The sequence below is a fragment of the Equus caballus genome, chromosome 2 (assembly GCF_041296265.1).
Source record: "Equus caballus isolate H_3958 breed thoroughbred chromosome 2, TB-T2T, whole genome shotgun sequence".
Taxonomy (NCBI): domain Eukaryota; kingdom Metazoa; phylum Chordata; class Mammalia; order Perissodactyla; family Equidae; genus Equus; species Equus caballus.
Genome location: NC_091685.1, coordinates 14,184,747 through 14,201,261, shown reverse-complemented (window position 1 = coordinate 14,201,261; position 16,515 = coordinate 14,184,747). Strand labels below are relative to the sequence as shown.

Here is a 16,515-nt window from a genome sequence, read left to right as displayed (position 1 = left end):
TAGACGCCTCAAAATCAACACGTCTAAGATGGAATTCTCGTTGCAGCTGCCTCCAAATCTGCTCCTCTTCCCATTTTTCCATATCACCAAATGGTGCAGTCATCACTCAGTCGCTCAAGTCAATAACATAGGAATCATCTTTGATTCCTCTTTTCCTCCCAGCCCTTTACTATTCCAATTCATTACCAAGTCCTGCCCCATTTAATTGTAAAATATTCTCTAATCACCATCACCACCACCCACCAAACACTGACATCTCTTTCTAGGAGAGCTCCTTTAGCTTTCCAACTGGAATCCCTCTTGTGGCTTCCATCTTGTCCCCTATGATCGTAAACCTCACAGGAGCCCAACGATTATCTTAAAAACTTAAATCCACTTCCTGCTTAAAATCCTTCAGCAGCTTCCCACCACGCTTAGAATACAACCCACACTAGTTTCCACGGCCTCCAAGACCTGTCCCTCTCTGTCCTCATGTCATTCCACTCCCCTTGCTCACATCACAGAGGTCACCTGGCCGTCCTATGCTTCCTCCCACATGTCAAGCTCTTTCTTGCCTCAGATCCCTCCAGTCTTCCCATGGCTGGTTCCTTTCAGGCTCTTGGTTCTCAGCTCACATTTTGCTACTTTGTTTTCTCTCTAACACTCACCGCCACCTAAAATTATATGAACTAGCGACTTTATTATATTCATTTCACGTCTGCCCATTTAGGATGAAAATTCCTTAAGACCAAGGACTTTTCTTCTGTCTTGTTTGCCATTGTATCCCTAGTCCCAAAAAACAGTGTCTGATCCACAGCGCGTACTCACTGAGTATCACAGAATAAAGACACCGTGCCGTGGTGTACGCACAAGCGACAGAGCTCTGGCCTCCAGCGGAAAAAATCCAGGCCTCGGGGGTGGGGGTGGGGGGCCTATGGCAAGAGCCCTGACCTGGGGGGATGGGGATGGGGGTGGGGGTGCAGGTTCTCCTGTCTGCAGAGACTCTCTCCAGACTCCTTCCTCATTTCTCCACTGGAAGGTCAGTGAGGCCTGCCTGGAGTCTGAAATATCGTTGCCCCCTCGCCCACTTCGGCCAAACAGAGATGCTCAGACTGAAGGGCGGATGGGGTAAGTAGGGCGGGGCAGAAGTAAGACTGAAGAAGTAGTGAAGGTCTGAGACCCCCTGTTAGTGACCCTGCTGCGTCACGGCAGGGGTCTGGCTGGAGCGGGGCAGGGTGGGGCAGCCCCTGCTGGGTGGGTCGCTGGGTGCGGCCCTTGGCTCCGCCCCCCGGCGCGGTGGGAAGTCGAAGCTGAGCGTGGCGATTGTGGCGTGGTGCTGCGGGTCAGCTGACCCGCCACGCCGCGGCTGCCAGTCTCTGTTCTGGTCTGATGTGGGTCTGGACCCGCTCACGGTCCCGATGTGTAGCCGATCCCAGGCTGAGATGGAGCAGGAGGCCGAGGGGCTGAGCCAGTGGCAGGCGGCTCAGCAGAAGCTGGAGGAGGTGAGTCCAGGCCTCAGCCCGGGGGGGGGGGGGGGGGGGGGGCGGAGCGTGGGGACTAGTGGGGAGGTAGTGGGTGTGTGCAGGGAAGCAGACTTCTGGGGCATTAGAAGTCGGAGGGACTGGGTTGCGAAGGGCAGGGATGGGAGATCGAGGACGTAAATGATGTGTCGTTTATTCAGTTGATATCCACCGAGCATTAGCGCAGATCTTGGGCGCTGGGGGTAAAAAGCTTCCAGGTAACTTCTGGTGGAGAGACTTGAGTACTCAGGAAAGAGACAAAGTTCCGAAGCGGGGAGGGGCCAGGGAGAAGAAATTAAATATTTATTGGAGCTCTAGTAAGTGGCAGGCCTTTGCCAGACCCTGGGTATGCAATGGTGATTTACCATATTATACCATTTTATTAATAAATAGCCAAATGATTGGAAGCGTTCAAATTACAGTCAAGAAGCACCAGGGCCACGGGAACAAACAGCAGAGGTGTTTGATCTGCTTTAGGAGGTGGAGAGGACAGCGGAGGATTTGGTCTGGGATTGGAGAACTGGTTAGGTGAAGAGTTTGCAGGTCGAGAGACCCAGATAGTACGCCTCCACCTTGGACGACGTGAAAGATGAACTGTGAGACCAAGGCCAAGAGAGCGATGGGAGAGTCGCCCAGGGAGGCCAGAGGCAGGAACCCCGGGCACCATGGAGGTCCTGCAGGGCTTGAGTTGGTTAATCCAAGAGCGGCAGGAAACCACTCATGAGTTTAAACAGGATCAGTCACAATTAGATTTGCATTTTTTAAAGAGTGCCGTGGCAGGCGTGGACAGAATTCAAGGCACTAGTTAGAAAGCTATTGTGAGAATCCAAGCTGGAATCAAAATGGCGGCCTCACTAGAGAGGTTGAAGTGGAGATGGAGAAAACGGAAAAGCTTCTGGAGATGTTTTGGAGGTAGAGACCCCAAGAACTGGTAATTACTTGGATCTAGGTGACGAGGAAGGCATCCAGGATAATATAGCAGACGTCTGGCTTGCACAGTTGGGTGAGAATAGTGGTGACATTTTCTGAGAGAGCAACGGATGAGAAGAAACAGGATTAGTAGGGTTTTTTTTCTTCCCTTGAGGGTGGGTGGGTAAGGATGATCCTGAGTTTTGGACATACTAGTCCGTTGAATAGCCTGTGGGCTATCCAAATAGACCAAGCGTTTGGCAGCTGGAAGATCCTGGAGAGGTCTGCCCTGGAGCTCTTGCTTTAAGAATAATTGGGATATAAACAGAAATGGGTTCATTAGCATGAGAAAGATTACCCAGAGAGTAGCGTAAGGAAAACCTGCAAAGAAGACTGAGAAGGAGGAGGGCCAGGAGAGAAGGGGAGGAGCAAAACCAGGCAAGTGTGGCAGTGCGTTTCTGAGGTCAAGGGGAGGAGACATTTCAGGAAGAGTCTCAGAAGCTCCTGAGAGGTGGAGCAAGGAGGAGTCTGACAAGTGTTTGGATTTAGTGACGTGGAAGCCGTCAGTGGCCTTTATGAAAGCTGTTCCTGTGGAGAGATGGGGGCCAGAGTGAGTTTGGGGAATAATTAGGCGAGGTATTTAAAGTTGTGTGTAGACATCTTCAAAGAAGTTTGGCTGTGAAGGATCAGGAAAATAAAAGACGGCCATTGCCGAGAGGGAGGGAAAAGGGACTGAGCACTCCGGAAATACCCGTCCAATAGACAGTTCTCTGGGGCCTGTTACGTGCTTACTTTATGCTAGTTGCTGAGCTTATCGGGTGAATAAAACAGATAAGATCTCCCCAACCCTTGTAGGGTTAAAAAAATTTTTTTTCCCTCCATATCAAAACAGTATCAAACCTATCAAAATGAGTGACACTTGCTTAATATCATCTTAGATGTAATTCTTTTTCAAATTCTCCTAGTTGTCCCTAAAATGGCTTTTACAGCAGATATGTCCAAACCAGGATCCAATTTAAGACCACGCACTGCATCTGGTTACTGTGTCTCTTGAGCCTGTTTGAAATTAGAATAGTCCTTTTTCCTGACTGCCTTTCCGTTTTTCGTGATCCTAACTTTTGTAGAGTGTGCCTTTTTCCAGATTTATCAGATTGCTTTCTCATGGTATAAGTTAACTTGATCCTTCTTTCTCTTGATTTACGTCTAAATTGGCCTGAGATCTTAAGGCTTAATTGGATTCCAGGGTTTTGGTAAGCATTTCTCACAGATACACAAGGCTTCATCTTGCATTACATTAGGAGACACGTCTGGCTCCTCACATTTGGTGACACAGGGCTTGGCCCTTGAATTCAGGTAGCGAAAAGCCCGATGGATCTCTGTATTCAAACTTATCTTTTAGTCTCTTGGGTAGAAAGTAATCTGTAATGTTACCTTGGAAGCCTCAGAATGTCCAGTTCCCCACCAATCGCTCACCTACTGATTTCAACAAAGTGTTAATTTTTCCTCAACCAGAAGTTTCATTAGGGGTTATAAAATAATGATTTTCCAGTTTCACCATTTCTTCTGCATTTATTAGTTTGTATTCTTCTGTAAAGTAATATTTTTCTTAAACAACGGGAATCATTTGGTGATTTTGAAATAAGTTTCCTACTGGAAAGACAGAAAAAATGCTTAATTCTTTCACTTCAATTAGCAATGTTCAAAGCTGGGATAATAGCCGACCTTTTGTCACTTTGGGCTCATGAATTTTCATAGATTCAATCTAGTAAAATCAACAGTTATTATTCTCTTTGATTCTCAAATTGTTACAAATTTGCCCAGTGAGAATCCCTTCCTTGTCCTTTTTTAAACATTAAAAAAATTGTAGTCCAATCTACATACCATAAAATTGTCATTATAACCAGGTTTAAGTGTATACTTCAGTGGCATTAAGCACATCCACGTTATTGTGCATCCATCCCCACCATCCATCTCCAGAACTCTTTTCATCTTCCCAAACTGAAACTCCTTAACCATTAAACAAACAGTAACTTCCTAATCCTCCCCTCAGTACCTGGCAACCCCCGTTCTACTTTCTATCTCTTTGAATTTGACTTCCTTAAGTACCCCATATAAATGGAATCATTCATCATTCTTCCTTTTGTGACTGGCTTGTTTTACTTAACATAATCTCCTCAAGGTTCATTTATATTGAAGCATGTGTCAGAATTTCCTTCCATTTTAAGGTTGAATAATATTCTATTGTATGTATATACCACATTTTGTTTATCCAGTCATCTGTTGATGGACACGTGGGTTACTGTCACCTTTTGGCCATTGTGAATAATGCTGCTCTGAACATGGGTGTACAAATATCCATTTCCAGTCCCTCATTTCAGTGCTTATAGCTATATAACCAGAAGTGGAATTGCTGGATCATATGGCAATTTTATTTTTAATTTGTTGAGGAAGTGCCATACTGTTTTCCACAGTGGCTGCACCATTTTACATTTCCACCAGCAGTGCACAAGGATTCCAATTTCTCCACCTCTTGCCAACACTTGTTTTTTTGATAATAGTCGTTTTAATGGGTGTAAAGTGGGATCTCATTGTGGTTTTGATGTACATTTCCCTAATGATTAGTGATGTTGAGCGTCTTTTCATGTGCTTATTGGCCATTTGTATGTCTTTGGAGAAATGTGTATTCAAGTCCTTTGCCCATTTTGAATTGGGTTATTTTTCTATTACGTTTTAGGAGTTCTCTGTATATACTGGATATTAGTCCTTTACCAGATATGTGATTTGCAAATGTTTTCTCCCATTTTGTGGGTTGCCTTTATACTGTTGATAGTGTCCTTTGATGCACAAAATTTTTGATTTTGATGAAATCCAATTTGGTGTAATTTTTCTGTTGTTGCCTGTGCATTGGGTGTCATATCCAAGAAATCATTGCCAGACGCAATGTCGTGAAGCTTCCCGCTATATTTTCTTTTAAGAATTTTACAGTTTTAGCTTTTACGTTTAGGTCTTTGATCCATTTTGAGTTAATTTTTGTATGTGGTATTAAGTAAGGGTCCAACTTCATTCTTTCGCATGTGGACATCCAATTATATCAGCACCATTTATTGAAAAAACTATCTTTTTCCCCTTGAAAGGTCTTGGCACCCTTGGTGAAAATCATTTCACCATATATGTGAGGGTTTACCTCTAGGCTCTGTTTCTTTCTGTTGATCTGTAGGTTTATCCTTAATGCCAATACCATGCTGTTTTGATTACTGTAGCTTTGTAGTAAATTCTGAATCAGAAAGCCTGAATTTTCCAATTTTGTTCTTCTTTTGCAAGGTTGATTTTGGCAATTTAGGGGTCTCTTCAGATTTCACGTGAATTTTGGAGGGAATTTTTCTATTTTTGCAAAAAGGGATTTTGACAGGGATTGTATTGGATCTGTAGGTTGCTTTGGGTAATGTTGACATCATAACTACTGAGTTCTGCAATACATGAACATAAGATGCCTTTCTATTTATTTACGTCTTTAATTCCTTTCAGCAGTGTTTTGTAGTTTTCGCTGATTATTAACCTCTTTGATTATTTCTAATTATTTAATTCTTTTGGATGCTATTGTAAATTGAATTGTTCTCCTTATTTCCTTTCCAGATTGTTCATTGTCAGTGTATAGAAACAACTGATTTTTGTGTATTGAATTTGTATCATGCCACTTTGCTGAATTTGTTTATTAGTTCTAACAGGTTTGTGTGTGTGTGTGTAATCTTGAGGATTTTCTACGTATAAGATTATATCATCTGGGAACAGAGAGAGTTTTACTTCCTCTTTCCCAATTTGGATGCCTTTTATTTCTTTTTCTTGCCTAATTGCTCTGATTAAAACTTCCAATACGATATTGAATAGAAGTGGTAAAAGTGAGTATTCTTGTCTTGTTCCTGATCTTAGAGGAAAAGCCTTCAGTCTTTCACCGTTGAGTATGATGTTAGCAGTTGATTGTTCATAAATGCCCTGTATCATGTTGGAAGTTTCTTTCTAATCTTAGTTTTTTGAGTGTTTTTTTTTAATCATGAAAGAGTATTGAAGTGTTTCAAATGCTTTTTCTGCATCAAATTGAGATGATGTGTTTTTTCCTTTATTTTACTTATATAGTATGCTACACCGATTGATTTCATATGTTGAATCACGCTTGCATTCCTGGGATGAATTTTACTTGGTTATGTTGTATAATCCGCTTAATGTGCTGATGGACTTGGTTTGTTAGTTTTTTGTTGAAGATTTTCACATCTATATTCATAAAAGATGGTGGTCTATTGTTTTCTTTAACATGTGATGTTTTTGTCAGGCTTCAGTATCAGGGCAATGCTGGGCTCATAGAATGAGTTAGGAAGTAATCCCTCCTCTTCAATTATTGGGAAGAATCTGGGAAGCATTGATGTTCTTTAAATGTTTAATAGAATTCATCATGAAGCTATCAAGTTCAGGGCCTTTCTTTGTCCTGGAGGCTTTTGATTATTTATTTGCTCTCCTTACTAGTTATGGGTCTATTCAGATTTTCTATTTCTTCATGATTTGTTGTTGGTAGTTTTTATCTTTCTAGGAATTTATCCATTTCGTTTAAGTTATCCAGTTTGTTGGCATGCAGTTGTTCATGCTACTCTCTCATATCCTTTTAATTTCTGTAGAATCAGTAGTAACATCCTCACTTTCATTTCTGACGTTGGTAGTTTGAATCCTCTCTTTTTTTTCTTGTCAATCTAGCTAAAGGCTTGGCGATTTTCTTAATCTTTCCAAAGAGCCAACTTTTGCTTTCATTGGTATTTCTCTATTATTTCCTTCCTTCTGCTAGCTTTGGTGTTAGTTTGTTTTCCTTTTAAAAATTCCTTAAGATGTAAAGCCGGGTTGTTGGTTTGAGATCTTTCTTTTTTATTGTAAGCATTTACAGCTATGAAGTCCTTCTTAGCACTGTTTTGCTTTACCGCAAGTTTTTTTATATTGTGTTTTTGTTTTCATTCATCTCTTAAGTATTTTCTGATTTCTTTTTTGACCTATTAGTTGTTTAAGAGCGTGTTGTTCAATTCCACAAATTTGGAAATTTTCCAGTGTTCTTGCCATTATTATTTTCTAACTATCTTTTTAAATCTATTGAGACTTAATTTGTGACCTAACATATGATCTAGCCTGGAGAATGTAGCATGTGCACTTGAGAAGTGTGTGTATTCTTTAGTTGGGTAGAGCATTCTGTATATGTCTGTTAGGTCTAGTTGGTTTGTTGTGTTGTTCAAGTCCTCTATTTCCGTACTCATCTTCTGTCTGGTTGTTCTATGCATTATTTAGAGTGAAGTAGTGACATCTCCTAGTATTATTGTAGAGCTGTCTTATTTCTCCCTTTAAGTCTGTCAGCTTTTGCTTCATATATTTTGGGGCTCTGTTATTGACATTATAAGTGTTTATAATTATTTTATTTTCTTGCTATATTGAACCATTTATTAATATATAATGTCCTCTGTCTCTTGTAACCTTTTTTGATTTAAAGTCTATTATGTCTGATAATATCACCACTCCCACTCTCTTTTGTTTACTATTTCTTTGGAATATCTTTTCCCATATTTTCAACCTATTTCTGTCTTTGGATCCAAAGCAAGTATCTTGTAGACAGCGTATAATTGGATCATGTTTCTTTTAATCCATTCTGCCAATCTCTGCCTTTGGAGAGGGGAGTTTAAGTCATTTACATTTAGAGTAATTGCTAATAAGGAGGGCCGTCTGTCATTGAGCTGTTTATCTATATGCGTTTTAGCTTTTTTTGTCCCTCATCTCCCGCATTATGTCTTTTGAGTTTAGTTGATTTTTTGTAGTGAACTTTAATTCCCCTCTCATTTCCTTTTGTATATATTCTATAGCTGTTTTCTTTGTGTTTATGATGGTGATTACATTTAACATCCGAAAGTTATAACACTAATTTGAATTTATACCATCTTAACTTAAGTAGCATACAAAAACTGCCCCATCCAGCTCTATTCCCTGCCCCATTTCAGTTATTGATGTCACAAAATTTCATCTTTGTGCACTGCATATCCAAAATATGGACTAATAATTTTTTTTATGCATTAGTGTCTGAGAAAAAACTCTCTGACACCAGATGTGTGGTTTTTCTACACCAAGCAACTCTGACACTAACTGCGTAGAGTTAGTGTCCAATCACATAGGTTAAGGGCTTAGTCCCACAAGACTCACCCCCATCTGCCCTACACACACCATTTTGGACACCAGTCACAAGTCCAAGTCACTTGAGCTTCTGACCAACTGGCTATAAATCACAGTTCGCACAACCCCCTCCTCAGGTTTTCTAATTTGCTAGAGCAGCTCACAGAACCCAGGAAAACAGTTTACTCATTACTGCTTATTTATTACAAAGGATATTTTAAAGGATACAGATGAACAGCCAGATAAAGAGATGCATTGAATGAGGTATGGGGAAGAGGGAAGTATGGGGAAGGGGCACAGAGCTTCCATGCTATCTCCGGGAGCACCACCCTCCCAGCACCTCCATGTGTTCAACAACCCAGAAACTCTCTGAACTCTGCCCTTCAGGGATTTTTATGGGGCTTTAGCATGTAGCCGTGATCAATTATTAACTCATTTTCCAGCTCCTCTCACATCTCTGGTGGCTGAAAGTTCCAGGCTTCTAATCATGGCTCAGTCTTTCTGGTGACCAGCCACCATTCAGGAGCCCACCAAGATTCACTTTGTTAGAACAAAGGACCTTCCTGTCAGCCAGGAAATCCTAAGAGATTTAGGGGCTCTGTGTCAGGAACCTGGGGCAAAGATCAATACATAGATTTCTTATTTCACAGTTAGTCTCTTAAACCATGTAGAAAACAAACAGTGGTGTTACAAATCAGGTTACAATGAGACTAGTTTTTATAATTGTCCAAATATTTACCCCTACCAGAAATCTTTATTTCTTCATGTGGCTTCAAGTTCCTGTCTTGTCATTTCACTTCCATTTGCAGGACCCCATTAGCATTTCCTCCTTCAGCTTTTGTTTATCTGGGAATGTCTTAATTTTTCCCACATTTTTGAGGGAGAGCTTTGCCAGATATAAGATTCTTGGTTATCAGGTTTTTTCTTTCAGCATTTTGAATATATCAACTAACAGCCTTTTGGCATCCAAGGTTTCCAGTGAGAAATCTGCTAATAATCTTATTTTGGATCACTTATTATGATGGATTGCGTCTCTTGCTGCTTTCAAGATTCTCTCTTTGTTTTTGGACAGTTTTATTGTAATGTCTCTTGGTGTGGATTTCTTTGAGTTTATCCTACTTGAAGTTCATTAACCTTCTTAGATGTCTACATTCATGTCTTTCATCAAATTTGGGGAGTTTCAGCCATTACTTCTTGCAGTAATCACTCTGCTGCTTTCTCTCTCTTCTTGGATTCCCACAATGCATATATTAGTCAGCTTACTGGTGTTCCCCAAGTCCTTTAGGCTCTGTTCATTTTTCTTTAATCTTTTTTCTTTCTGTTTCTCAACTCAATAATTTCAATTCTCCTATCTTTAGATTAGCTGATTCTTTCTTTTGCCAGCTCAAATCTACTTTTGAATCCTTCCAGTCAATTTTTTTTTTTTTTTTTTGAGGAACATCAGCCCTAAGCTAACATCTGCTGCCAATCCTCCTTTTTTTTTTTGCTGAAGAAGACTAGCCCTGAGCTAGCATCTTTGCCTATCTTCCTCTGCTTCACATGTGGGATGCCTACCACAGCATGGCTTGGCAAGCAGTGCCATGTCTGCACTGGGTTCCGAACTGGTGAACCCTGGGCCACCAAAGAGTAATGTGTGCACTTAACCACTGCACCATGGGGCCAGCTCCAACCTGCGGTCAATTTTTAATTTCCCTTTTCAGCTCTAGAATTTCTTTTTGGTTTTTCTGTAGGTTTTCCATCTCTTTAATGAAACTTCCATTTTGTTCATATAGCATTTTCATGATTTTGTACACATCTTTTAGCTCTTTGAGGGTCTTTAAGACAGTTGTTTAAAATTCTTTGTGTGATAAATCCACCATCTGGTCTTTCTGAGGAATGTTTTCTGTTGATTTTTTTCCCCCTTGCATGGGTCATACTTTACTGTGTCTTTTTATGCCTTGTGATTTTATTTTTGTCAAAAACTGGACATTTGAATCTTACAATATAGAAACTCTGGAAATCAGATTCTCCCTCCTTCCTCAGAATTTGCTGTTTTTGTTTATTTATAGTTTTTTTTTTATTGTTGTATCTTGTCTCTGTGCCAGGATCAACCAGAGGTATAAACTTAAAGTCTTCTCAGGTCTTTTCTGAGCCGGCATCTTTTCTTCAGTATGTGTGGTGACTTTCTAAATTCCTCAGAATATGTGGTTGCTTTTGAATATCCTAGTCCTTAAATGTCTGACTCCTAAAGGGGGAAAAAGGGAAAAATGGAGAAATGGAGGAGGGGAGAAACAGGTGCCAGCCCTTTAAATACCCTGAGAGTCTTGTCACTTGGAGGAGGAGGGGTTTATAACAATGGCGGTAGGAGTTGCAACAATGGCTTCCCTCGAGCTCTGGCTACTGCAAGCTGAGTGCAAGCTGCTCCAGAAACATGTCCATAGCTGCCTACTATGGGACCAGGGGTGTTTTTTGGGTAGCCACTACCTAAGAGCTGAAATTAACTGCAGTTTACCTTCCAAGTCTTCCTCTGGAAGTTGCAAGCCTTTGATAGACTTCATTGCTCCAAAATAGTTAAATCAGACAAATTCTTCAGATGTAATTGTTATCTTGGTGGGGACAAAGATTCCTGGTGCCTCCTAGTCTGTCATCTTCCCTGGTATCACTTTATGTCCTTTTAAGACAGTCCTGATCATCTTTGAAAGTTTCCTTATTTTCTGGCACAATAAGATATACCAGGCTCATGTATTCCTCCCTTGTTCCAAACTTGGAGTCAGGAGATTCTCCAAGGATGGCTCTTCCTTTTAGTAAGGAAGGGAATTGGAGACCAAAATCTGAGCATGAGGGTTTTGTGAGTTTATTTGTATAGAATATCTCCTATTTAAATTTAGCATTATTTTTACTTCTCTGATTTTTATAATAGAATTTTGTACTTATACTGAAAATCCTTATTTCTCACGATATTATTTCAAAACCATTTTATTGTGAAAAAATAACAAACAGAAAAGTGAATACAATTGTATGGCTTAATGAATTATTACAAAGTAAACACCTGTGAAGTATTGCCAGCACCACAGAAGCCCCTCCAGTGCCTTATATCATTACCCCTTCCCTCCCCTCTAATATAACTCATAGCCTATTGTCTGGACATAGCTTCTTTGAATTCCTCTATTTCTGCTCCGTGATGCTCCTATAATTGGTGTAAAAGCTTTCTTTCTTTTTTTTTTTTTTCAATTTTATGAGAATGTTGCTAATTTTTCCTTGATCTTGGGCAACATTTTTCTGGTGAATTGTCTTTTTTCTTTTGAGAAATTACAATCTTCTATTTCTATTTTGATGTGTCAGTATAGTTGATGGATACAGTATTTTTTACTTCTGTTTTGATTTTCATATTTGACTTGATTGGTCTTTACTGTCTCAATGGAATAGTGGAATAGTTTCTCAGCCCAAGAGCTCTGTCTCTACTCGTACAGTAATGGACATCTTTAAAAAGTAGAATTCTTGTATGTTATCCTTTTTCAACAGGTTTTGCTACAATCCCTTCTTTGCTTCCCTTCATACCTGTCACCAAGGGATACTGGTCTTGACTTCCAAGACAGTCCCCTACCCTTTCTTTTTTCCTCCCCAAAGCCCCAGTACATAGTTGTGTATCTTAGTTGTAAGTCCCTCTGGTTTTTCTACATGGGATGCCAACACAGTATGGCTTGACAAGTAGTGAGTCGGTCTGTGCCCAGGATTGGAACCAGCGAACCCAGGGCAGCCAAAGCGGAGCACGCAAACTTAGTCACTGCTCCACCGGGCCAGCCCCCTTAAAGCGCTTTTTAAATTTTCTGTCTTTTCTTTGTCTCCCCCAATGCTTGATCCCAGACTTGCACATAGCAATTCCCATTCAGGTGAGGCCCTCTTCTGTAGGTAAATATTTGCAGTGGTTTCTAAGTCTTGCTAAAGCCAGGATCCATCTGAGCCCTCCATTCTTCCTATCTTTGTGGCTTTCTGCATTCATTCTGCTGGTTTGGGATGCTCTTTCACCCCCACACTTAAATATAATCTGGAGTTTGAGGGTTTTCTCAGAGTTTTGCTGAAAGTGTAGGCTGTGGAATATTTTATTTGCTCTCTTTGTTGCTTTTTATGAAATAAAAAGCAAAAAACTTGCCAAAGAGGTAAAATGGTAGAATCACATCTAGGCTTCCACCTTGCTCCCTGAATCCTAGAAAGCTGGAGCTGGAGAATGGCCTGGAGGCAGGATAATTCAGGCAAGGGATGATGGAGGCCTGGATTAGGGTGGGGTCTGGAGATGGGGAGGAGGGACATGTGGAACTGGAATTTGAGCTAGGGTGAATTTCACCTGACTCTCTCTCTCCAAGGATGCTGAGAAGTTAATGTCCATCTTGGACATGTCTCCGTCTCCTGGAAGCAGTGGCGTGCACACCTCTTGGAACCATGGCCCGCCAGTCATTCAACACGTCCCTCAGTGCACAGAGCTGGAGAGGATCCCCTTGGTCTTTGCCGAGGCACCTAGGCAGAATGAGAATGAAATGGGGCCGCAGTTTAGTATGTCGCTACCTGAGCATGGTGTGAGCTACTACCCCCAAGTGACTCTTACTCCTTCCCAGATGATTTACTGTCGGGGAGTGTCTCCCTCCCAACCAGGAATGATGATTTTCAAGGAACCCCAGACGATGCCTTTAGGAGAGCCTGGTATTCCAGGGGTGGCCATGCCCTTCAGTGGGAATCTAAGGATGCCTCCCAATGGGTTAGTCCCAGCTCCTAGTGGAACCTCAACAATGTCCCACATCAGGGCATCAACCATGCCTTATTCTGGCCCCCCAACAGTACCTTCTAACAGAGACTCTTTAACACCTGAAATGTTATTGTCCCCAACCATGCCTTCCACTGAGGTCCAGGCAACACTCCCCTCCTTGGCTCAGATGTTACCTGCTAGAGATCCCCACGACCTTGGGATGTCCCCAGCTGGCTCCCCAACATTGCTGGCATTAGAATCCCAGGACACTCTTGTGAGCCAGCCAGCCTCCCAGGAAGACCTCTTCCTACCCAAGCAGCCCTTACTTGCTCCACAGAGAGCAGAGCAGAATTTCAGACCCCAGGAAAGGGCTCCCAGGAGGAGATCCCCGGTTTCAAGGCCTTACCACTGTCAGTATGAGAACTGTGGAAAAGCATATACTAAGCGCTCCCACCTTGTGAGTCACCAACGCAAACACACAGGTGAATGAAGTGTCAGACAGGTGGGGTGGGGTGGAGGAGTCCTGGTCTTTAGATTTGTGCTGGACCACTGGTTTATAATGGTTTTGGGTTAGCCCATCATCCTTCAAGCTTGAGGTCAAGCTATCCTGGCCCCACTGACTTGGGTTCCCACAGTCCAGTATGACTGTACCAAGATGATGGGGGGTGGGCACCACTGGTTGTGTTGACTCCTCACCGCTTTCTTAAGTTTTTCCTTTTGATTCCTCAACCTTGGCTGCTCTGCCTCATAGTCAGACCCCTTCTTTCCTGACCTTTTCCTCTACTTAATTCCTGCTCTCCCTTGTTGCCCCCCCAGGTGAGAGGCCCTATAAATGCACGTGGGAAGGCTGCACGTGGTCTTTCTTTCGTTCCGATGAGCTTGGACGACACATGCGGATACACACCAGATATCGACCGTATAGATGTGATCAGTGCGGCCGACAGTTCATGAGATCTGACCATCTCAGGCAACACCACAGGACTCATCTGCAGGTGCTAGGATCCTCAGACGCACAGGCCAGCAATGGACAGATGCCTGGTCCTCCTGCTCCTGGTCTTTAGGTCAATCTCCTTTTCCTCTCATTTTGGCATATCCACCCAGATCCTGCCTGCCTCTGACCAGCTAGTCTCTTTGGTAGGTGTAGGCTTAGATGAAGACAGAGATTATGAGGCAGTGTTGAAGCCCACACGAGCTCTGGACTCGGTCAGGGACTCCTCAAAAATTGTCTTCTGCCGAGTTTAGCCACATGGGAAGATGGAGCAAAGTAGAGATTGGGAGCTTTATTAAAAAGCTCTTTATCGTATGTCACTCCCCAGCTTGAAACCCTTTAGTGATTCTCCTTTGCCTACTACATAAGATCCAAGTGCCTTATCTTGGTTGTTCACGGTTTCCAGGGCCAAGCTATGTCCAGATTCTGAATTTACCACTCACTATCCAGATGACCTTGGGAAAGGTCTTTGAGCACTATGCTGTGTTTCCTCTTCTGGTAAATGAGAAGAACAGTATTAGACTGTTCAGGACACATCTTATGAACCGAATCAGATTCCCTCCGATACTCACCAGCCACACGCTCAGAGTTTCTGTCTCTTTCCACCACTTCCAGACTTGGATGGAATGCTCCACTACAGGGCATGGGATCTGGGATCTCAAGTAGCCACCAGCAACCCAGAAGTGTGGGGGAGTCACTGCTCCTGGGATAGAGTTTGACTAGTGGAGATGGGAGAGAGCCAGGCAGATAGATTCCCTCTTCTTCCCTCCCTTGCCTGAATTGCTGCAAGGCACCATTTCTCCCAACAGTACAGCTAATGGGGAGACCTCCCAAGCAGCCAGTGACACACCTGCTGTGACTCTTGGATGTTAGTCATGAATCAGGACCCAACCTGCTGTCAGCTTGCATTACCCCCAGCTCTTCCCTGCCCTAGCTTCCCTTTTCTCACTCTCAATGCCTTGGGTTTGCACCACCCAAATAAAACATCAGTACTTTGTTCTCTTTTTAGGCTCTGTTTCCTAGTGACTTTGGGGTGGAGGACATTAGAGTGGGGCAGAGAAGGACAAACCCCACTGTAACTTCCCCTGCTCCCCAACCCCAAGTCCAGTTACCTGGACTTCCACATACCAGGTGTTAAAGGCCCTGTCCTGCCCTGCTCCTCCCCCAGGGGTAAGGGCATAATAACTATCCTGGTCATCAGCCAGCCAGTTAAAAACCTCATTTCTGGACTTAGCAGCCAATCATTTTATTGACCGGCAACTAATAGAAAGGAACTTGCGCAAGCTCTCAAGTGGCAGAGCTGGGATCCCAACCAGACTCTGTCTACTCCAGAGAAGATGCCTTTTACAGGTGTTGCCTGCACCCAGTCCAGTGCCAAGCACTGCCAGGAGATGGCCACAGAAGGATGGTCAGGTCTGGTTCCCGTGGTGAAGGAACCACCTTGGTCTAGGGGCTGAGAGGTGCACGTAAGTACAGTGGCCATGGGGAGGAGGTGCTCCAATGGGGAAGGTCAGGCTTTCTGGGGAAGTGAACCTTGAGTGAGTGTGTGTAACATCTAGTAATCCCTTGAATGTGGAAATAAACTGAGTAGGTGAATGAAGAGGAAAGAGCATTCCAAGCAGAGAGAATGCTGGACCTGGCAGCTGCTCAGAGAGTCAACCTGAAAGCTTCCACTCATTTGACAAGTGTTCTTTGAGCCCACAATACACAGAACACCACCGCTATGGGAACTCACAAGGGGCACAGAGACGAGGAAATGATGTGTCAGAGAAGAAAGACTTGTCAAGGAGGCGCCTGAGTCACAGCTGAGGGCTCACGGGGCTTAGCTGGACCTCCCATTTCCTGGATGTCTACCCTTGGTCATGCCCTGTGCTGGACACTAAGGATTCAGGGCATGACCGTGCCTTGCTTCAGGGCAGAGGGATCACAGACAGAAATTCTGAAAGTGCTCACTGCTGCCAAGGACAGGAGCCGAACCTCTATGGACTCAAACTTATAGGCGTCTGGGGAAGTCCCACAGACTTGGCTGTGCCTTCCCTGTCCCTCCCACCTCCACCCTGACCTTACCCTGCATGGTCATCTTGGTCTATTCTCCTAGTGGCCCCAGCTTACCTGGGCTGGGCATCCAGGTGCCTTCCACCCAAACTCCAAGCAAGGGGAGAGGACTTAAAAAAAAAAAAAGGCACGGGGAGTGCTATTTGTTACCCAGTTACCCC

General features: G+C 43.1%; 1 protein-coding gene across 1 annotated transcript; it reads left to right on the top strand.

The window, feature by feature from the left end:
- The first annotated feature begins 1,223 nt into the window (after positions 1-1,223).
- On the top strand, positions 1,224-15,296 carry KLF17 (KLF transcription factor 17). Its single transcript, XM_070248631.1, has 3 exons — positions 1,224-1,481; positions 12,935-13,793; positions 14,128-15,296. Exons 1-3 carry the CDS (start codon positions 1,398-1,400, stop codon positions 14,370-14,372), a joined length of 1,188 nt encoding a protein of 395 aa, XP_070104732.1. The 5' UTR covers positions 1,224-1,397; the 3' UTR covers positions 14,373-15,296.
- Positions 15,297-16,515: the final 1,219 nt, after the last annotated feature.